The 21,887-nt window shown below is 39.3% G+C and overlaps 1 protein-coding gene across 1 annotated transcript in view; it reads left to right on the top strand.

The window, feature by feature from the left end:
- The first annotated feature begins 1,287 nt into the window (after positions 1-1,287).
- Frem1 (FRAS1 related extracellular matrix 1) overlaps positions 1,288-21,887 on the top strand; it is a 128,509-nt gene continuing 107,909 nt past the window's right edge. Inside the window, exons 1-6 of the mRNA XM_027950606.3 lie at positions 1,288-1,521; positions 6,653-6,747; positions 9,199-9,500; positions 10,851-11,047; positions 16,905-17,228; positions 20,947-21,055. Coding sequence (XP_027806407.2) covers positions 1,288-1,521; positions 6,653-6,747; positions 9,199-9,500; positions 10,851-11,047; positions 16,905-17,228; positions 20,947-21,055 — 1,261 coding nt within the window. The remainder of the gene's footprint in view (positions 1,522-6,652; positions 6,748-9,198; positions 9,501-10,850; positions 11,048-16,904; positions 17,229-20,946; positions 21,056-21,887) is intronic.

Genomic DNA, 21,887 nt, shown 5'->3' with positions numbered 1-21,887 from the left:
CTCTGCTCTTTAGCAGGCGCCATTTTCCTACCAGCTACAAGATGGTGGCCATGGTGGGCACAACTGGGTGTGCAGAGCAGGTGGCACAGGGTATGGCTTGAGGGGGGGGGGTGCTAGAGGCATTTGTGTACACCCTCTAGCAAAATTTATTTCAGTATCTACTGGTTATATAGAGAATTTATGAAAATCATTAAACTGTTAACTTTTTTATGGGCATGAGAATCCACCACTGGTTCACTTAAGTATACTCTGAATTTAAGGAGATACTCTGATACATTTTACTTTGGATAAAATCTTTTCAATTCTTTAGAAAAGAGAAATAATCATGAAATTCTAAGTGAGGGAAGTAGAAACAGACTCCAGTAGTGCAAATTGAGTACATTATAAGTAGTATTGTAGATGATATAAATACAATGTACACACACCCATATCATTAACTCTGTATATTGAAACTATGCCACTCAATTCATGGTCCTCATTACACATACACAAAAAGTTGAATGCTCACTTAGGAAAATAAATTTTTTCTCCAGTTTCTCATCAAGTGTCTCTTAGGTGTCTTCATTGCTAGACAGTCAATGCAACAAATAGTGAAGCTTATTTCTTAGTTGGGCTGTGTTGATTCAGAGTTAATTATGTTTTCAAGCAGCGTGCAAATAATCCCATCAGCTTGCACACAAATTTTATTGTAGTTCCCATTTAACTAACGAGGAAATGGAAGCGAAGAGTTCAGCCCCTTTCTCTGAACTCAAAGGATGATAGGGAGGCCGCCTGTCTACTGTTGGACCACACAGGTGACATCTCAGTTGGGGTCTGTTGCATCCGGAAGCAACAGCTACAAGCCAGGTAATGAAATGTCTGTCTTGCCTTTCAGATGGGCCTGAAGGTCAAGTTAGTTTGTTTTTTAATTAAGCTGAAATTATAGGCTGGATGAAAGATCCCTCTGTGAGTGGTGATCCTTTGAGTAGCTGTACGAATTTTTCTGTCTCTCGCTTTCTTCTAACCCCTTCTTCTGTTTGCAGGATTAGTAAAGCACTTGGGAGGCACATTAATCTTGCTGGCTTTGTCAGGAGTGATCAGCAAGTTTTATTAAAAGTCCCTGGATTGGCTGAAAGGCGTCCTTGTGTAAGTCTGGAATGAAAGGGGCATGTTAAGATCTCGGGGCACACTGTCAGGACCCCTCGCCCTGCCCCTTGGACTGTGACCTGAGCTGTGGGAGGAAGTGCAGAAGCCCTCCTCTGTTGAAGAAATTTTGTGATGGCCAGAAGCGAGTGGGCCCCTGTCAGCATGAGCTCTCTAGGTTGGAGTGGCCTCAGTGTCCTCCTGCTTCTGCTGCTCCTGGACCGTGCCAGCCCCACCTTCATCACCCTGAACCATGGGATGAGGGTGATGAAGGGCAGCTCTGCCTTCCTGTCAGAAGATGACCTGAAGTTTGCCATCCCCAAAGAGAAAGATGCCTGCAAAGTGGAAGTTGTGATGAATGAGCCAATAACCCAGAGGGTAGGGAAACTCATGCCACAGGTGGGTCATATCTGAGATTCTCTGTTCAGTAGCATGGATGAATTTTAGTGTACAAGAGTATGTGAGGCAGGTCAAAGGTCTCCTGTCTAGCCATCAAAGTTGAGTACTGTGAAGAAGTTCACATTTGAAATGGTGGGGTTGAAGTTCACAGGCAGAGTATTGCACTGTTTTTCTATGTGAGGTGGAAGCTGTTTTTTAATGTCCTTGACTGATTCTAGCTAAGTCTACCACTGACAGGGTTTACTCTTAATTATGCTAACACCTGTGGAGGAGGTCAGGCTCAAAGTAATATGGATGCTTGCATTTTTTCTTAATAATGCACTGTATCAACAAGGCTTTCCAATTTCTCCTCTTGTATTGAAGAGAACTGCTTGATCTTATAGAGTAGTTAATCATCCAGGGAAAAGCATAATGTAAAAGAAGTACAGATATGCATTTTAGTATATTGCCAATCTATGAGAGAGAGAGAGAGGCGGGGGGGGGGGGGGGGAGAGAGAGAGAGAGAGAGAGAGAGAGAGAGAGAGAGAGAGAGAGAGAGAATGAATATGAATATGAATATGGGGCAGCCTTTAAGGGTTGGAGTGGGCAGTCACTTGCAGTGTGTGCTATGGAAGATTCTTATGGAATTCTTCCTGCCCCAAATTACCTCCCCCATTGCCAGTAGTCAGGGTGTCTTTTGATAAGAAATTAAGGTCTCAAGAACATTTTAGGACATACTTGTGACCGCAGAATACTAACGGTAAAACTTGAGTAAGGGAAGAGAAGTAGAAAAGAGATCTGGAGAACTAAATATTCATTTTATCAAAATGTCTGTATAAATGTTTCCCCCTTTAATCAAAAGGAGACCTTTTTATTTAAGGGTATTCTATGGTCACTTCTTAGGATTGGGGTGTGTGTGTGGGGACAGAACCCAAGAGTGCTTTACCACTGAGCCATATCCTCCAGTCATTTAACTTGTATTTTTAATGTATTTTTTGAGATAGAATCTTGCTAAGTTGCTGAAACTGGCCTTGAACTTGTGATCCTCCTGCCTCAGGCCTTCTTAGTCACTGGGATTTCAGGTGTTTACCACCATACCTGGCTCTATAGTCACTTCTTTTGTAAAGAATTCCCTTCTAAACTTTTATTTTCCTATATTGTCTTTGCTTAAAGCAGAAGTTGACCCCTCTACTTAATATAAAATGACCTTTGATTTTATCATGTTTTCCTGCTGTGACTTAACTTTCTCCCAATATAAACAATCTTGAGAATATACTGCTGCTGCTTTTGGAAAAATGCACAAATTCCAATTGCTGAACCATGAACACAATTTCCTCTTCGTTTGGCTTTAGAAATGTGTTCATGAAGTGATTCAAACAGTACTAGATATTGTAGAGATGGAATAAAGAGGCTTAAATAGAGGCTAGCTCCAATGATTATCTCTAGGTATTTCATTTACCATACTTAAATTTATAGACCAATTCTGAAATATGTGAATTCTATGGAAGAGAGTCTCACAATGGAGGTATACAGTAACTAAATGTCTAAACTAGATGTGACAGTAACTAAATGTCTCTCACCAGATTTTCTTTTGTCAGTCAAAGACCTTTGGGTAGGATCTTAAACATAGGATACAATCATTTCCATAAGTATGGAGACGTTGTATTCCCGAGTGTTTGGTAGCCCCAATTTCTCCCTGTATTACATAGCAGTAGTCAATGCAGAGCAACTGCAGGGATTGGGGTCAAAAGCCAAGTGAAGAATTAGGAGCAGCAAGATGGCACCTTGGTCCTAGTGGCTTGGAGTCCTTGATAAGGCATGGACCCAGTGCAGTACTAATACAAATATGGACACCTTATAAAGATGATCAATTGTTAATTTGATACCCTTTCCAATAAATATAGTTTTTAAAAAGGGTCCAACACTTAGAAATGATGTTATTTTTGGGGAGAGAGAAGTAAATTCCTATTGAGAGCCAGCAGGAGCAAGCTGTCCAAGCTGTTGTCCCATGCAAACAGGACAAAGCCCTGTCATTCACCAGTTTCTCCTCCTTGAAGGCAATTTGGAAAGAATCTGTTACTACCTAGCAGCCTCTGAGGTCAGTCCTCTTCCCACCCCAGATAACCTAAGACTCCTTAACGCTGTGGCACTCTCTCTGAGAATAACGAAGTCACCTCTGAGATAGTGAATTTTAATGGTTCTGCTTCTTTGGTGCTGAGACACAGGGGAGCAGAAAGGGATCCAGGTGATGAGAACCAGATAAAAATCCTATGTGGTCACAAGGATGAAGGGTTGGAGTAGACCTCTGAGTCATCTCTTTCAGATTTAGGGCAAAACTCTGGTTACTAGATAGATAATCTGGAAAAGAAATAACAAAATGCCTGGCTGATTTAGGAAATTCTTGACTGCTTGGAAATATCCCAAACCACATTGATCCTTTTGTTTCTGTTCTCATTTTTAAAAAGTATTATTGAGGGCTGGGGTGTGGCTCAGTGGTAAAGCGCTTGCCTAGCATGTGTGAGGCCCTGGGTTTGGTTCTCAGCACTGCATATAAAGAAATAAAATAAAAGTCCATTGATAACTTAAAAAAAAAAGAAAAGTATTATTGATCCCTTAGTGTGCTATTGCTCATGTTAAAAAAGTATTATTAATTTCTGAATCTTCAGTGTGTGCATTTCTAGAAGTAAATATGATATCTCAAGCTGATTTACATAATCTAAAGTAGATATGTGATTTTTATCTTCCAAAATTGATTCTATGATACCAGTAAATCAGGAAGCTAAGGCAGGAAGATCACAAGTTCAAGGCCAGCCTCAGCAACCTACTGAAACCCTAAGCAACTCAGTGAGACTATGTCTCAAAATAAAAAATAAAAAAAGGGCTGAGATGAAATGCCCCTGGGTTAAATCCCTAGTACAAAAAAATTATTCTATTGTATAGGAGTCCATTAAAATGTGGAGTCTCATCTCCAGTTTACCAAATAGCAGAACTTTGTGCCATAGAAAATTTTATATAGTGAGGAAACAGTTTCTCCAACCATCTATTTTTTAAATTTCTGATAATTTCTATAAAAAACTAGATTCTCATGTAAAGTCTGAGTTGAAGGGAATTTGTGCTTGGTTTTTAACCCCAGCTGGTTCAGCCCTCTCCAGGGATTTATTCCTTATAGAGTTCTTGAAATTAAGCATAGCCAAGTTCACACACACACACACAGACACACACACACACACACATACACAGCCTAAATATTATTCATATATAAATATAATATATATATATATAATATATATTTACAAACACTGTTTTTTATAACTTTATTGTGCTTTATTTTTTATGTGGTACTGAGTATCGAACTCAGTGCCTCACACATGCGAGGCAAGTGCTCTACCACTGAACCACAACCCCAGCCCTAAACATTATTCTTTAATAGAGCTTAATATTAAGCTTAAAGCTAGGCTTATGTGAACCCATTTCTAGCAAGATGACTGTATTAACAACACCCTGCTGTGTAATGAACAGTTTCATGTGATTTGCACAGAAAATGTTTTGCTTAACATCTGTTCAATTAGTGTTTTCATTTCATTACTGAAGTTTGTCTTAGAACCAACAGGTTCATTTTCCTACTAGATATTTGGAAAGGGACTTCGGTGGGTGCATGCCAGTGCCTTCTGTTGAGATCACCCCCTTGATAGAGTCAATTAGACAAGGTCGATGGCCATGTGTCGTACTCCTGTTTTAGGACAAGACAGCCTCACTTAGCAGTTCTGACACCTGACCCAGAGCAAGAAATTTCCTGGGTGGAAAAGCACCTCAGTTTAGCGCTGAGCTTGCTTTTTTTTGAATGGGAAATAAAGCAGTAAGAAAATATCTCTAGTTTGAACTAGTTTACTGTCGTTAAAGTGAGTAATGAGTTAGGAATGTGTGACAATTTAATTATAAATTGTAATTGAAAAGCAGTTGAAGTGGAAAAAAACAAAGCTAGACAGTAATTAGAAAAGGATTTAGCTCTCCTTTGTTTTAGTTAGTAAATTTATGGACAATTATGGTTGTCGCCTTTTATAAAAGGAAAACATATTACGAAACATTAAACAGATGTTTCTTTTAGCAAAGCAGATTGTCTCTTTATTACCACGACTATTTGTCAATGGGGTGGGGAAGGGCTTCTCTTTATCTCCTTCCTAGTTATCAAATGAAGAGGAGAGCCAGTGATATCTGTAAGACAAGAAAGTCATTTGTGTTGGTAATAACATCTTCTCAGGGTGGATTCTGTTGTCTGAAAATGGTTGAGACTGAAAAAGGTACAGACTGGACACCATCAGTTCCATAGGGAGGATGTGTAAATACCTCAGGGGTATTTCTCAGCCTTCTACCAACTCAGATTGGGCAGAATGAAGGTCATGCTGAGTCTGAAAGAGAAGACTTTTCTTTCAAAACTAGGATTCCCCCCAAACCAGCCATTTCCTTAATCATTTTGAATGAGGTGGTGCAGTTAATTATCTTTATTTGAATAGAAGTTGCCTTTAGGATTCTATGTCTCATCATCCATTTCTGCTATTATATAACTAATAAAAGCTGTCTTTTGCAAGTATATAAGAAACAATTATGGTTCATATTTGACTCTGATCAACCACAATAGCACCCCCTCTCCCCACAGTGGCTTCCTCTTTGAATGTAAAAATGCTATTTGGAAAAGAAAGAAAAAACAGGAGAACACATGTATACAGAACAAATACAGTTTGTTGGTAGGTGGGTTAATGCTTGCCTTTTCATACAGACACACAGAAAGATCCCTTTAACCCAACTGCTAGAAACCCCTGAAGGGAGTAAATAGGAGTTTTGATAAATGGAACCATATTTTAAAAGTCTGCAAAAAGGTAGCCATTTAGGCAGTAATTACCCCTAATTTACTTGTTTGATCTGCTTGGATTTTAATAATTTAGATATTTACTGAACAAGACTCAGCTGTACGGTGAGTGGGCATGGGGTAGGATAGAGGTGGTAGTTAATACGTGCAAACGTGAGCACAAACACACACACACGTGTGCATACCACTCACAGGCCATAATTTTTCCAGGAGGTACTTGAGATCTGGAAAAATAAAACTTTGTACCAATTTTCTCATGTATATTTATCCATTTTTCATGTGAACTAGGTCTTTGACTGCCATTTCCTTCCCAATGAAGTCAGGTATGTTCACAACGGTTGCCCGATTCTTGATGAAGACACAGTGAAGCTTCGACTTTACAGGTGAGTGGACTAGGAGCTCTGATTATGTGTTGTCAGACAACAATTCTGTTTACTTAGGGTTTTTTCTGTCGCTGTATATTATTATGAGGGGAGTTAATAGATTCCAAACAAGAAAGTAATCAATAGAAATTGGAGGCCTGAGTGGTAAGGCAAGAATTGTGGCCAATTTTCAATCATCTTCATTTGAATTATTGTCTTGGGGCTTTTTTACAAATTACTAACTCCATCCTGTTTCTATTTAGTGTTCTTATGCAAGTATCTCTGGTATCCCAACCTATAATCTATAGTAAGAAAAAAAAGTTACAAATAGCAAATTTTTCATGGGAATCAATTAGGAAATGTGCTCCAAAATTGAATGAATTTTTTTTTTTGATAACTAGCTGTTCAGTTACAGGAAATACAATATCTTCCACTTTTAAACATTAAATAATTCAAATGTGCTTAAAATCAATTACAAAGCTAAACATAGAGTGATCATATGACCCGGTAATTTCCCTTCTAGGTATATACACAAGAGAAATGAAAGCCTATGTTTGTACAAACACTTGTACAGGGATGTTCATGACAGCATTATTCATAACAGCCAAAAAGTTGTACCAATTCAACTGACAATGGTATACCCATATAATAGAATATTATTCAGACATGAAAAGGAATGAAGCGTGGATTCATGGGACAACTTGGCTGATCTTTGAAAACATTATGCTAAGTGAAAGAATTCAGACACAAAAGGACAAATATTGTATGGTTTCATTTATATGAAATGTCCAAAGTAGGCAAATCCATAGGAACAATAGATTAGTGGTTGCCAGAGGCTGGGTTAGGGGCCATTGGGGCGTGACTACATGGGTATAGATGTCTTTTGGGGGTGATGAAAGTATTATGGAATTAGATAGTTAAGATATTTATATAACTTTTGTGAATATATTAAAAACTATTGAGTTGTACCCTTTAAAAGAATTAATTTCATGATATGTGAATTATATAAAAAATTAATTTTAAGGTTATAGTTATGGTATTTCAGACTTCATAGAAGCAAGTGAGGACAGGGTAGGTGGAGTAGGACTTTATATAATTGTTTACTTGTCTTTTTTTGTTCTTGAGAGTATTTGATTAAAACAGGTTGGTATAAATTTATTGTAAGCACTACAACAATGCATTAGAGGTTTGAAGAAGACTTTGGAACCGTGAATCATTCTACAACATTTATAACCACCCACTACAGTTCAGGGTCCACACAGACCATAGGAAACTCAAGGATGAAGATGCACAAACTCTTGGTGCTCTTGGTTAAATGCGAAAGATGGGCAGATAATTAGAATGCAGAGCCACAAGTGCCTCGAAAAAGGCAAAATACTGTGCTCAGAAAATCAAGTGGCACCCACTTTCCTTAGAAAGCTAAAAATCATCATGCAAGGCTTTCCAAGACTTTAGTGTTAAAAGACAGACTTCAAAGATCTTGCTGGGAAGGGCTGAAAGGCTGATGAATTCTAGCTGCTCCTACTCCTTCCTTGAGTTTCCCTGGGGGAAGAAGATTGGTAAAGTACACGCAGGAAGGCTGCCACTGCTTGTCGTTTGATGACATTTGAAATAGAATATCCAGCATAGTTGGGGGAAGAGATCAGGGAGCATGTTTATTTCCCTCCTCCCTCTTCTCCAGCTTCTATGGCAAGTGATTTGACTTCTTTATGCCTCAGTTTCATCATTGCAAAGTTAGATTGAAAATGCCTTCAATAGCTTCTTCTAAGTACTGAAAAAGATACCGCAGTAAGGAGTTCAGCATAGAGTTTAGTGTGTTATGGGTCGCAATAAAAGCATATCAACAAAGAGCTTAATTATTAATGTAAATACATCACTCATTAATTTCAAACTCTCAAAAAAATAAAACAAACAACAACAACAAAACCACATGACAACACATCTCTATTAGCCTCTGCAAATACCCTGAGAACAGAGTCCGCAGAGGATAGAAGTAGTGGAAGTAACTATTGCTGATACAATTTACATGGCAAGCAGACCTTGAATGTTCACCCGTTTTGTGGTATTTCTGAAGAACAAAAGGGCCTTGATACTACAGAAACTCCTTGCCCCTTCACTCCTGAATTAAAACTCAATCCATAAAGAATATAGGCCTTATACCCCTAAATTTGTTATGTTGGAGGTGAGACTCCAAGGTCTCCGCAGTCCTTACCTGTCAGTATGGATGATGAGCTTGAGAGAGGCATTGAAAGAAAAGGATTGGAGGAAGAAGCAGCAGCAGGAAAAGCATCGACACCAAAGTAAAGAGAAGGGATGAGACCTGAGAGGTTGAGAGTACAGCAGGAAATTAAATCAAAACTCCACCTGAGGCAAAATGTGTGAAGGCCAGTTTTTAAGCTTCAGGCTAAGTGCTCAGGTATCCGAAGTGTCTGAGCACCAATACTTATTTCCTTTGCTTTGTCCTCTCTACAGATTCACTGAGACAGACACCTTCACTGAAACCTTTACCCTGCGAGTCTATCTCATGGAGCCAGACTGCAACATTATCCGCATGAGTAGCAATGTCCTGGAGGTGTCTGAATTCTACGGCCTGTCCCGAGCCATTGATAAGAACCTGCTCAGATTTGACTATGAGAGGACGGCGGGCCTGGAGTGTACCGTCAGGCTGGACCCTTTGAGAACTAGGCTGCCAGCTCATGGCCAGATGGTTGTGGTGGAGCCTCGCCCAGAAGGACCCCGTGGAGATCAGCCACACAGTTTTTTCCCTCAGTCCCGTATGATAAATTTCAGTATTTATCTGGATATTACTAAAACTGACAAAAATATCCATGAATGGTCACCTTCCACTGTAACAAATAGTTCTACTTAATATAATTTTAGCATCTTGGGAAGAAAATGTAGGTTAGTGGTTAAGTGCATGGATTTTGGAATCAGAAAGATCTGGATTTGAAAACTCCTTCTGTTATTCATTTTCTGTGTTATTTTAGTTATGAATCTTCTGTCTAAGCCTCTGGGAGATGGGAAAAGATAATAGCTGCTCCATAGAGTTGAATAAGGATGGGAGTAAAGGAGATCACACACAGGATGGGCTTAACACAGTGTCCAGCTCACAGGAAGTCCTCGTTAATTGCGATTGTTATAGTAAAAGCAATGGCAGCAACAGTAAGAGTGGTTTATTTATACTTCATTAGATATTATTGGATTGTGATCTAGCTTGAAGTAGAGCTGGTAGGTAGCAGGGTTTAACTCAGGAAGCATTAATGGATAAGGTTCCTTCCATTATTCATTCAATTAATATGTTGGATACTTCCTATATGCACAACAATGTCTTAGGAACTATGAGAAGAACAAGAAATATAAGGAATAATCCATGAATGTAGTAGTAATACTTGTAGTAATATCTTGCATTTGGACAGAAGTTTACCACTAAAGATACACTTGAACAAAAATAGTCTCATTTCCTCTTCACAACCACCTGTCTATGAAATGGAGTATCTGTTTTATGCGACATGGAAATGAAACTCAAAGAATAAGTAGCCTATGATTGTCATACACCTAACAAGTGAAAAATGCAGTTGGGTAGAGACACGAAGACTACTGGAGAGAGAATTATGGTTTTTGGTAAGACAGCACAGGTTGATTCAGGTGGTTCACTGAGTGTTTAAGGGAAGGTTTAGAAAAAAAGATTAATTAGACTGAGAAGGACATGCAGGATTGGAGTGTGTGATGAGCACTGTGGGAGAGCATTTTGGTGAGTAGAACAGTCTAGTAGAGATTGCATGTTGGAGCCATGAAGCTGATGCTCTCAAGGGAAGATGAGAGCTAAGCAGTAGGCGCTATAGTGAGCCACTGGCCTGTTAGTTAGAGATATGCAATCACCAGAAAACATGTTTTATTTTTTTCCTCTTAGTCTAACTTTGGATGGGCAAGAGAACTGGTCACTTGTTCTTTTCACTGAAGGAAATTATAAGCTTTCAGAATAATGCTAACCCTAGGAAGGGATTGGAAGGTACATCTGAGTATTCCTGGGGTCTGTAAGAATGAATAAATGTCTAAAGGTGGGTTTTTGTTTTTATACCTGTGGTATTCAAGTGGCTAGCTTAATGCAGCATTGTTCATTTTAGAACTGGGAATGGAACTGAAGTGTCCAGGCGGAAGCTGTACCCTGGAATTGAAGAAAATAGCAAGTCTCCAAATGAGCTGTGAGGAGTTCCTGATGATGGGGCTTCGTTATCAACACATGCAACCCCCTTCTCCCAACATTGATTATATCTCCATCCAACTGGACCTCACAGATAGCAGGAGTCAAATAGTATACAAGGTACAGTGGGGTTATGGGTTGATGACCTGGCTGACTCAGAGGAAGACAGCCAACTGCACTGAAGGGCTCATGCCACTTCCCAGGCCAGGAAGAGTTCCTGGGCCCTGGAGAGTAACACTGCCTGGCATCTCAATGCAACTTCAGCCTGTTTGTTCTGCCAGCAAGTGCTTAAAGCGATATCTTTTACATGTAATATTAGATAATTTCTCTCTCTGGTTCTCGATCACTTAAGGCAGCTTGGAAAGGATTGGGGCTGATTACATATTAACAACCATTTTTGCTCTTTACCAGCAGTATTTCCCCCGCCCCATGCTCTAGTGCTGGGAATTGAACCCGGGGCCTTGCACATGCTAAGCGTGCACTCTACCACTGAACTGCATCCCCCAGGCCCTTCCAGCACTTTTCAACCTGATGGTTTGCCCTCTCTGGCACCTTCTCTTTAATATTTCCTTTTCTCCTTGACATCAGGGGCTTCACTGTGCAAACCCACAGGCAACCAGGAGGGAGGGGAACCTCAGTCCCACTTCCATGGTTGTGACCAAGGATCTCATTTTCAGTCTTTCAGACTTCAGGACAGAGGTCTGGGTCGTCCCAGCTTGTCTCCCAAGGCTTTTTCCATCTTCCAGTCTCTTAATTTCTCTTGCCCCACCTCTTCTTGATTTCTTCACACCGAAATGACGACTGAAAGTGGAATCAACCTTTATGAAGTATCTAACATGCTTGTTACTCTACAGTCTGCTTATTTGGGAAACTGGGGGCAAGAGCACACCTGCTTAAAAAGCTCGGTTTGTGCTGGTGTAAGACGATCCAGGATGACATCTGGAAAGACTTCCGTTTTTACAATCTGCCTTCCCCTAGGATCTGTCCTAAGAGGCTCAGTGAAATAGTGAACATTATTACCCCGTGGAATTGATAATTCAAGAAGTAATAAAGACATGACAAAACAAGATCATGGAATTTTAGATTTAAGATCTGGAAAAATCACTTCCAGGTAGTCGGGTCTAATTTATTAGGAGCTTTTAAAGGATGGATTTCTGAGTCTAATATCTGAACACTGGCCCAGGTTGCCTAGGTTCAAAAGTCTGCTTATCCATCCACGTGGCTTTGGACTTCATGCTTCATTTCCTTCAGCTTAAAATAAGGATAGTAGTACCTCTTTCTTAGAGAAACTAGAGGATTAAAAGAGACAATAAAACCGTACTTATAAATAAAACCATATTTGTGCTTGGCACAAAGCCAGACCCAGATTAAGCATATTTATGTTTTGCTAGTTTAAAAAGCCACTGAGTAAAAAGTTTAGGATAAGCCAGGTTTGGAAATAATTGGTTGAGTCTAAGTCCCTGTTTTTGGCAGTGGTGATGCAGAGAAATTATGTACCTGACCCACACATGCATGCCTGTTTTATGAATGCTGTGATCAAAACTCTAGGTCTAGATGTTTTCTGTTTGTTTTGACACAAACTCCTTTCCCATCTCAGTCTAAAAACTTAGAGACATTTTTCTTTCCAGCTGATTTTTCTCGGTCTATTGAGTTAGGGTTTTACTATATTTTTAGATCTGTTTTATTGGGAGGTTGGGAGGTTATACTTTTGAATGACCTCCATGCTTTATTTAGCATTAACCTATTCCATAGTCAATTTGGTTTGTCACAGCAGATCCATTTCTGAAGATGAATATGCTCACGGCAGAGAATATTAAAAAACAGAACAAAGTAAGAAGAAAATAAAATGAGTTGTTTTGCTACCATTTTTACATACAGAGACATACCCAGAGGGGAGGTACATATACCAGAACTGGTTTTATGAAATTGAATTTATATCACACATGAAGTTTTGTACATTGTTCTTTTGTTATTTTTTTATGACTGTAGAGTTCATCCTCATAAAGTAACTATATGACCATTTACCCATAATTTCTTGTACATTTTTAAAGGTCTTTCTCTTTACATTTGCCTTTTGACTCATCTGAAATAAATTTTATCATATGGTGGAACACGAGGAATTATTTTTCTTCCAGTAGCCAAATTTCCTACACCATTTGTTGGACAACCACCTTGCTTCCCATTGATATTAATGATTCTTCTATTGGGTGGTGAGATATAGAGAATGCTGTTTCAAGGCTGGCTCTTTGGTTCTTTAGGTTTACCTACTTATTGTCTTGCTGGTACCACATCATCCTATGTATAATCAGTCTGTCAAGCTCTTCATCATTGCTTCTCTGTAAAGCCATTTCCCCCTATTTTTAGTCCCAAATAAATAATTAAATAATTTTTTAAATAAATAAAGTTTAAATTAAATAAAGTTTAATTTAAATTTAAAGTTTAAATTAAATAAAGTTTAAATTTTTTAAATTAAATAAAGTTTTTTTTTAAGCCCTAAGGAGTTTATCAGTATTGGATTAAAACTATAAATTCTTTGAGGCAGAGTTAGAATATTATGGCATTGAGGATATTAGATCTTCTTGTCCAGAAATAAGGTATCTCACTTTATCTGGGCAAATGTTATACATTTCTATAATGTGTATAGTTTCCTTCATGGAAGTTGAGCACACAAATTAAACCCAGTCCTGGGCAGTTTATTTTTGTGAAACTGTTGTGAATAGAATTCCACCCCCATGATATCTTCTCATTGGTTATTGATGAAAAACAGGAAAGCTATTTTTTGGTATCATTTTCATTTATCTGGCTTCTTTCCTGAATTTAATTATTTAAAGTGTTTCTTTCAATTCTTTGCACTTTCAAAGACCATAATTACATCTTATCACAAATGGTGATAATTTTGGTCTTTTCTTGTAATTTTTCCTCTTCAACTCTATTCCCCACAGGTTTGACCAGAATATATTAAATATAATATTGCTTACAAGCTTCTTTGCCTTGTATATTTTATCCATCTTAATGACCTACCTTGACTTTTTCAATGCTTCTTGCCTTAAGTTCATCTTTGTTTGGAATGAATGTGGTTATTCTGCTTTTCTCCCTTAACATGATATGTGTGGGTCATCCTTTCACTTTTGATCTTTCAGTATAACTTTCAGTTCCTTCCTATAAGGTACATTTAACTAAGCATTTTCACAGAATTTCGTAAGAATTTTCTCAAATAAGGAAATACAAACTATTTATATTTGTGGTAATAATGGATACATTGTTTCTTACTTTTCTTGATTTTATGCCTTCTTGCTAATTGAAAACATTTTTGCTTATCACCATGTACAAGGCCCTGAGTTCCATCTTCAGAACCACAGACACAAAAAATTTGTCTTGCAAAATAGGTTAAGGTCTGGGGATACAGCTCAGTTGGTAGAATGCTTGCCTCATATGCACAAAGCCCTGGGTACAATCCCCAGTACCACACACACACACACACACACACACACACACACACACACAAGTTATACTTTCTTTGCCTTTATCTTACCTGCTTATAGAAGTCCTTTATCTCATTTTATATTTTATGGCTCCTTCCTAGATATGCTGAGGGTGAATGCAGTTGATCCTTTCTCCTGGCAATTGCCCAACTCCCATGCTTTGTTTATATAATTTGCAATTTCTGTTCTAATTTATGATCGTGATACCTTATTATTTCTCATATCATCTGTCTTTTAAGTAAGCATTTTTGACATTGGTATCCATTTTAATTAACATTTAAAATAACATTTATTTAGACTTAAGACTTAATTGATCTCAGTGTATTACACTGGTTCCTTTTAAATCATGATTTACCATTTCTTGACTTTTCATACTATGCATCTTCAAATAATATTTTTCTCATGGCACATGAAGAATCTCTATATCTTAGGATGTCATTCATTTGCCCGTGTTGCCATGCAGTGGGAAGAGGAGGGGTTGTCTTTTCCGATTCTCTCTTGCAGTTCTCTCTTCTTCCAAGCTTTGCTGGCTACTTTCTGAACTTTTGGGCTGGTGCTTTTGGGGGCTGTTGGAGAGACAGGGGCCTTGTTTTCTCAGGCGCTGATGGAGTATGGTTTCATGTTCTGTGAGCCTGGCAGATGTTTCAAGCTGCTTCAGTGTCTCAGGAGCAAGTTCATGGTTTCTCTGGACAGCCCTGTCACAGGGGTCTCTCCGTGTAGCTCTCTTAGAGGATGCATTTCTAACCTGAATGGTTATTTGCAAATTTTCCTGCAGTCCCTAGGAGGTGATTCCTATCTCTAGCTTTATGCTGCTAGACTTTTGGCCTCTGAAGGATGCTCCCTAAAGGTCAGGGTCCAGGATAACCCCCAATCAGCCCTCTGTCCCATGTGGCTCATTTCTGGAAGCACTCATATGTCCCTTACTGCCACAAAAAATGACAGGCTGCTCCCAGCACCGCCACCATTGTTCTTCTGCTCTGGCCTCTGCCCTTGCTCAGGTATGAGCTAAGAATTTCCTTCTGTGTCCCCACCTATAGAGCATACTTACAGGCTATCTCAAAGAAACTTCTCTCCTGACACCTGAGATGAGGGATGTGCCATTGACCCATCCTTCCTGCCTTGAGGGATGTGTGGTGTTGGGTGGGGAAAGTGAGTCCACACAGTAGAGGGCTCCTCTGTCCAAATACATCTCTGTCTCATACTTCTCTCAACATTTTGGTATTCTTATAGCAGAGGAGAGAGTCTTGGAGTCTAGAACCATTCCTAGACAATTTGCTAGGTAAATTTTGAATATGGGATCTGTCTCACACTCACTTTGAAATCTGATGTCCCTTCTATTGGAATGTCATTTGAGATTGAGCCAAGAATTCCATTTTTAACTTTGTGTTGCATATAGACTACCACTCCTAGTCCAGGCCAGTGTCCATCAGCATGACACTGGCTAATTGACCTGGTTCTGTCAACAGTGGGATCCATCACATTCTGTGACAGCCAGAATCTACTGCTGTGAGGATTCTTTCCACCCAGAGCGTGCATTGAGAATGCAGATTATATGATGTCATTGCATGGTTTCTTTAGAAAGCTCTCTTATTGTGTAGCTCCTAATTTTTTTTTTTTTTTTTTTTTTTTTTTTGGTACCAGGGATCGAACTCAGGGGCACTCGGCAACTGAACCACATCCCCAGCCCTATTTTGTATTTTATTTAGAGACAGGGTCTCACTGAGTTGCTTAGCGCCTCACCATTGCTGAGGCTGGCTTTGAACTCATGATCCTCCTGACTTAGACTCCGGAGATGCTGGGAATAGAGATGTGTGCCACTGCACACAGCCATAGCTCCCAATTTTTAAGATGCTTTTCTAGTTCAAGTGTTCATTGCTACCAAACAGAGTGAGCCTCCTTCAGTTGCACAAGTACAGAGTCATAAAGACATTCTTCCTTCATCCTTCCCCCTGACCTCCTTAAAACCACGTGTCAGGAGGTGGGCAGGGTGGCCGGAGGAAGCTGGTGTGCATGCTAGACACTGCCAAGTGCTCTGCTGTGGTTATTTCATTTAATCCTCACTAGATAATTGGGAGTCTAGAATTCCCATTTATAGATGGGAGAAAAATGAGATTTGGAAGTTAGATAACTTGTCTAAAGTCACACAAATTATAAGTGCAGGAGATGGAATCATAAGCACAGTTATTTCTGATGCCAAAATAGGTGTTCCCTTCTTAACCCTTGATGCATATTGGAGTCACTGGGGAGCTCTAAAAATACCAAATACCACTTTTCTGGTCCCCTCCTTGGAACAATTAAGTGAGAACCTTAGGAGGTGGATTCTGGCTGTCATGTGTTAAAACTCTCCAGGTGATTCCAATGTGCAGCCAGGATTGCAATCACAGATGGATGTGTCCTTTGGGCTGTAGCTTTATTACGTATCATGCTGTTAATCCTGTGCATTATAGCTCTATTCATATGATTTCCCTCTTCCTATTTTCCTTCTCCTTCAAAAGTCAGAGAGTGCGTGGTTGCCTGTCTACATCAGAGCTGGCATTCCGAATCAGATTCCAAGGGCTGCGTTCATGGCCATGTTTATTCTGGAAGTGGATCAGTTCATCCTGACCTCTTTGACTACGTCAGTTCTGGACTGTGAAGAGGATGAGACCCCCAAACCCTTGCTGGTGTTCAACATTACGAAAGCCCCACTCCAGGGCTACATGACTCACCTGTTGGATCACACCAGACCGGTCTCCTCATTCACCTGGAAGGACCTCAGCGACATGCAGATTGCCTATCAGCCTCCTAACAGCAGCCATTCTGAGAGGAGAAATTATGAGGTAAGAAGGAAGAGAGGCAGAGTCTCCAGCCTCATTTTTATTCAATTATTCCAGAGGCCATTTCTGACTGGATGATGTAGCACATACCCGTAATCCTAGAGGCTTGGGAGGCTGAGGCAGGAGGATCTCAAGTTCAAAGCAGCCTCAGAAACTTAGTAAGGCTCTAAGCAACTTAGCAAGACTTGGTTCAAAAATAAAAACTAAAAAGGGCTGGGGATGTGGCTCAGTGGTTAAGTGGCCCTGGGTTCACTCCCTATAACCCGCGCCCCTTCCAAAAAAAAAAAAAAAAAGAGGCTAGAGGCTACTTCTGTCAATCCTCCGTTATGTTGATACATTCTTTGCCTCAGAAGAGAATCATCAGTGTAACTCAGGATGCAGACTAAATGCCAGGGGAAGCCATGCAGAGACAACCCAGAGAGACATGGTGGTGGTCAGCTGAAGAGAGAGCTGGTCCCTCGGCAAGTAGCTGCAACTCAGCTCTAACTGGTTGCTGCCATGTAGAGCCACATGGGTCTCTTTTCACCATCGTTCTCATCTGTCCAGAGGAGCTGGAAATCTATAGTTTCTCATAAAAATATCTTCACCTTTTAAATATAGAAAACATAAAAATTGTAAAAAATATTTTGCCAACAATAAAGTCTTTCTGAGGGCCACATCTCACCCAGGGCTTGCCAGTTTGAGAACTCTGATGTCCCCCTACAGCCTTCTTGCATTATATAGACCGCTGAAGTTAGAGATGAATTTGTTCGTGACTTTTTTATTAATAACTTCTCTTTTTTATTAATACCTTCTCTTTTTATCTTGTTTGTAATTAACAATATTGACTCAGGGAAGGAGAAGCCATAGTCTGATCTGATAACTAATTTTGCTATCAAATACTCTCCATGAGGAAGTCCTCCTTCTATCTGATCTAAATCCCCTTTGCTGCAGGTTCAGCCTCTTTCCTCTTGTTTTGGATTCAGTGGAAGTTGAGAACAGCTGGTTACTGTCTTGCCTATGATAACACTTCACATCCTTAAAGACCCACCAGCAAGTCATTCAGACAGGATGGAAAATTTAAATGAGCAGATTGAGAAAGACTTGAGTTCAGGTTTATTAAGGAAAATGAGTGTTCCTGGGGTTACCAGACTGTCTTCCATGTAATTTAGGCATTTGCAGCATTTAGCTTCAAGGGCAATCCAAAGGCTTCAGGCTGTAAGAGCTATGCATTGCCCTTTGCTTTTATTTTCTTCCCTTTTTAATAGTGTGTGGCAGCTGCATTTTCTTTCCTTCCCTGGCCTATCATTCCTTCCCTGGTATGAAGTAATTTTTCATTATGCATCCAGTTTTACCCTGAGCTCACAAACAAAGCGCTGCCATTCCGGCTGTGTTCTATGTGTATTTTCTGGCATTATATAATGTAATCTTAGAGCAAAACCTGTCCAAATGTGGTCTTTTTCTTTTTCTTTTTTTTTTTTTATTAGGCGGTAACTCCCAATTTTCTCAGTGGAGATTATGCATTTTTCAGGTTTGTGGGCAGAAAGCCCCGGGCCTAAGGCCTAATCTAATGTGTATTTACACCTTTCAAAAAGTCATCTCGTGTCCCTGTTGAGTTTCATTTTTAGATTGTTACTTTGGCACCTTGAATTGGTTTCTTTTGTTATTCAGTATTTGGGGATATGTTGCTACTAATTATTTTTTTTTATCTTCTCAAATGGACCCCACATTCTTCAGAAATAAGTAGTGTCTCTTGTAATCCTCTGTTATAGTTCATCCTTCTTTTCAAGAATGTGGTGCTATGTAAACATAGCATGTAGCTCAAATCTTATCACATGGCTTCTACTTATTAGTTATGAACTTCATAACTCATAAGCACAACTAAGCAAAAAAAATCTTGTTACTTAAATGTTTTTCTTAATGGTGGGTGCACTTTTTTTTCTGGGTACCAAGGATTGAACTCAGGGACACTCAACCACTGAGCCACATCCCCAGCTGTATTTTGTATTTTATTTAGAGACAGGGTCTCACTGAGTTGCTTAGCACCTTGCCATTGCTGAGGCTGGCTTTGAACTTGTGATCCTCCTGCCTCAGCCTCCCAAGTCCCTGAGATTATAGGTGTGAGCCATGGCACCCGACTATTCTTTCTTTAATTTTTTTAAATTGTCAATGGATCTTTTTATTTTATTTATTTATCTATTTATATGTGGTGCTGAGGATAGAAGCCAGGGTCCCACACATGCAAGGCAAGTGCTCTACCACTTAGCCACAACCCCAGCCCTATACTTAAATTTTTAAAAAAATATTTAAAAATATATTTAATAGGATAGCACCTGTAGATTAGGGTTTCTTAAAATCAGCACCATTGACTTTTTGTATCAGATGATACTTTGCAGCGAGTGAAGGATATTGGCATCCCTGGCCCTGACCCATTAGATACCAGTAGCACCCCACCCCATGCAACTATTTGTGAAACCAAAAGTATCTCTAGATGTTCCCAAATATCTCCCGGGGTGGGGTGACACAAAACCACCCTCAGTTGAGACTCAGTGCTATAAAGTCTCTCCCTTAGAGAAACATTGGAGTGGTCTCATGTTGGACTAAGGGCAGTTTCTTTAGTAAATGAAGGGATACTTCTCCAACATATTTGCTAATTTCAGATTAGTAAATTCTATGAAGAAAAAAATTTAAAAATACTGATAAAGTAAGGAACAAAATCTGGGATCTGAAAAAGTAAAATCAGGTTGTAAAAAAAAAAAGAAAAAAGAAAAGAAATAGAGAGTAGAATAGAGAAATTGAGAAGAGGGGTCAAGACAGGATCATTATCAGGTTCAGAGATCCAGTTGGTTGAGGGGAATAATCTCTAATGCTCCAAAGGACAATAAGATTGTCAACTGTGGTTGACAACATTTAGTTAGATATTTCAATATCTAACTAAAAAATCCTCTAGTAGAGAGGATTTTGCATGTTCCCAATACATAGAAATTATACATTGAAGTGATGTTTATAACAGTAAACCTGATCTGATCATTACACATTGTATACATGCATTGCAGTGTCATAATAAACCCTATATATATGTATAATTGTGTCGATTAAAAATCAAAATATTTAAAACAACAATTAAAAATAGTACCTAGGAGCTGTGGGTGTAGCTCCGTGGAAGAGCATCTACCTAGCATGTGTAAGGCCCTGATTTTGATCCCCAGCACTGAAGAAAAAAAAAATGGAAAAAAAAGTCTTTCATGTGAATATTCTTACAAAATGACTAATAATTTGAAACAGTATAAATGTTCATCATGGACAAATAAAATGTGGTATATCCTTACAATGGAACTATTTGCAATTAAAAGGAAATAACTGTTGACAACATGCTATGACACAAATGAATCTTAAAACATTAAGAGAAAGAAGCTAGGTATGAAGGACCACATGTTGTATGTCTTCATTGAAATGAGATTTCTAGAAAAGGCAAATCTATGGAGACTGAAAGCAGATTGCTGGCGCCTGGGTGGGGTAGACTGTGAGGAGAATTAACAGGGATGAGCATAAGGACTTTTTGAGGTGATGGAAATACTTCTTAACTTTATGTGAAGGCTACAGAACTTGGTAAAAGAGAAAGATTCAGGAACCGAAAGTGGAATCCATTTTTGCTTCCACCCGTGGGTATGACCCCAGCATTAGTGGTACTTGATACTTGAACTTCTCAGTGTGTGTTTCCTGTACATCTGTTTGCTTGCAGGTGGAGTTGGAGGTATATGACTTTTTCTTTGGAAGGAGTGCACCTGTCACAGTCCATATCTCCATCAGAACAGCAGACACCAACGCCCCCCGGGTGTCCTGGAATACAGGTGAAGCCCAGAATGAGGCAACAGCCAGCAGAGCCCAGGAGACAGCACCAGAAAGTCATGGGTCAGGACAGAAGGGTAGTTTTACTCCCAGTTCACGCATGAGATACAGATGTCAGATAGTTAAGGATGTCAGATAGTTGTTTTGTTTTATCTAGTGGCCAGATGAGAAATTAAAATTCAGTATCCTCATGTCTGAGGCCACATTCTTGCCTCTTGGGGGAGATGAGCCAAAAGGACACCTTTCAACTGAAAGAAAGAAAGAAACAAACAAACAAACAAAAGACTCTTTGTGATATTGAACCACAGCTGGACTGAGAGCAAAGGCTCAGATTGTTCAGAGGAATGGAAGGAAGGTGCAGACTGGGATGCAGTTTCCTATTTTTATGTTGGGTTGCATAGAAACTCAAATACATAAATAAGAGCATCAGCTGCTTTAAAAAAAAGACTTTGCTTCTCCATACTAAATGGACTCATAATGTGATGTATATACTTAGATCAGATGTAAATGTGAGTGTAAATGAAGGTTTTTCCTTTAACCCTAATCCCATTAATAGCATTCAAAACATGTGTATAAGGATGCATTAGGGGGAAGATGTCTATGACTTCAATACTCAGGCGGCAGCTTAACCACATTGCCGTGTGTGTGTGTGTGTGTGTGTGTGTGTCTGTGTGTGTATACACCTTTATATGTTTCGAAATTTTCTGTTATTATTTCCCTGAAAAGTTTATCCATTCTATTAGTCTGCATCTCACAGCCCTCCTCAGTTCCAATGATTCTTAAATTTGGTCTCTTCATGTTGTCCCACAGTTCTTGTATATTCTGATTGTGGTT

This window comes from Marmota flaviventris, chromosome 13 (genome assembly GCF_047511675.1).
Source record: "Marmota flaviventris isolate mMarFla1 chromosome 13, mMarFla1.hap1, whole genome shotgun sequence".
NCBI lineage: Eukaryota > Metazoa > Chordata > Mammalia > Rodentia > Sciuridae > Marmota > Marmota flaviventris.
Note: the sequence above shows the minus strand (reverse complement) of the source record. Positions and strands in the feature narration are given on the sequence as shown.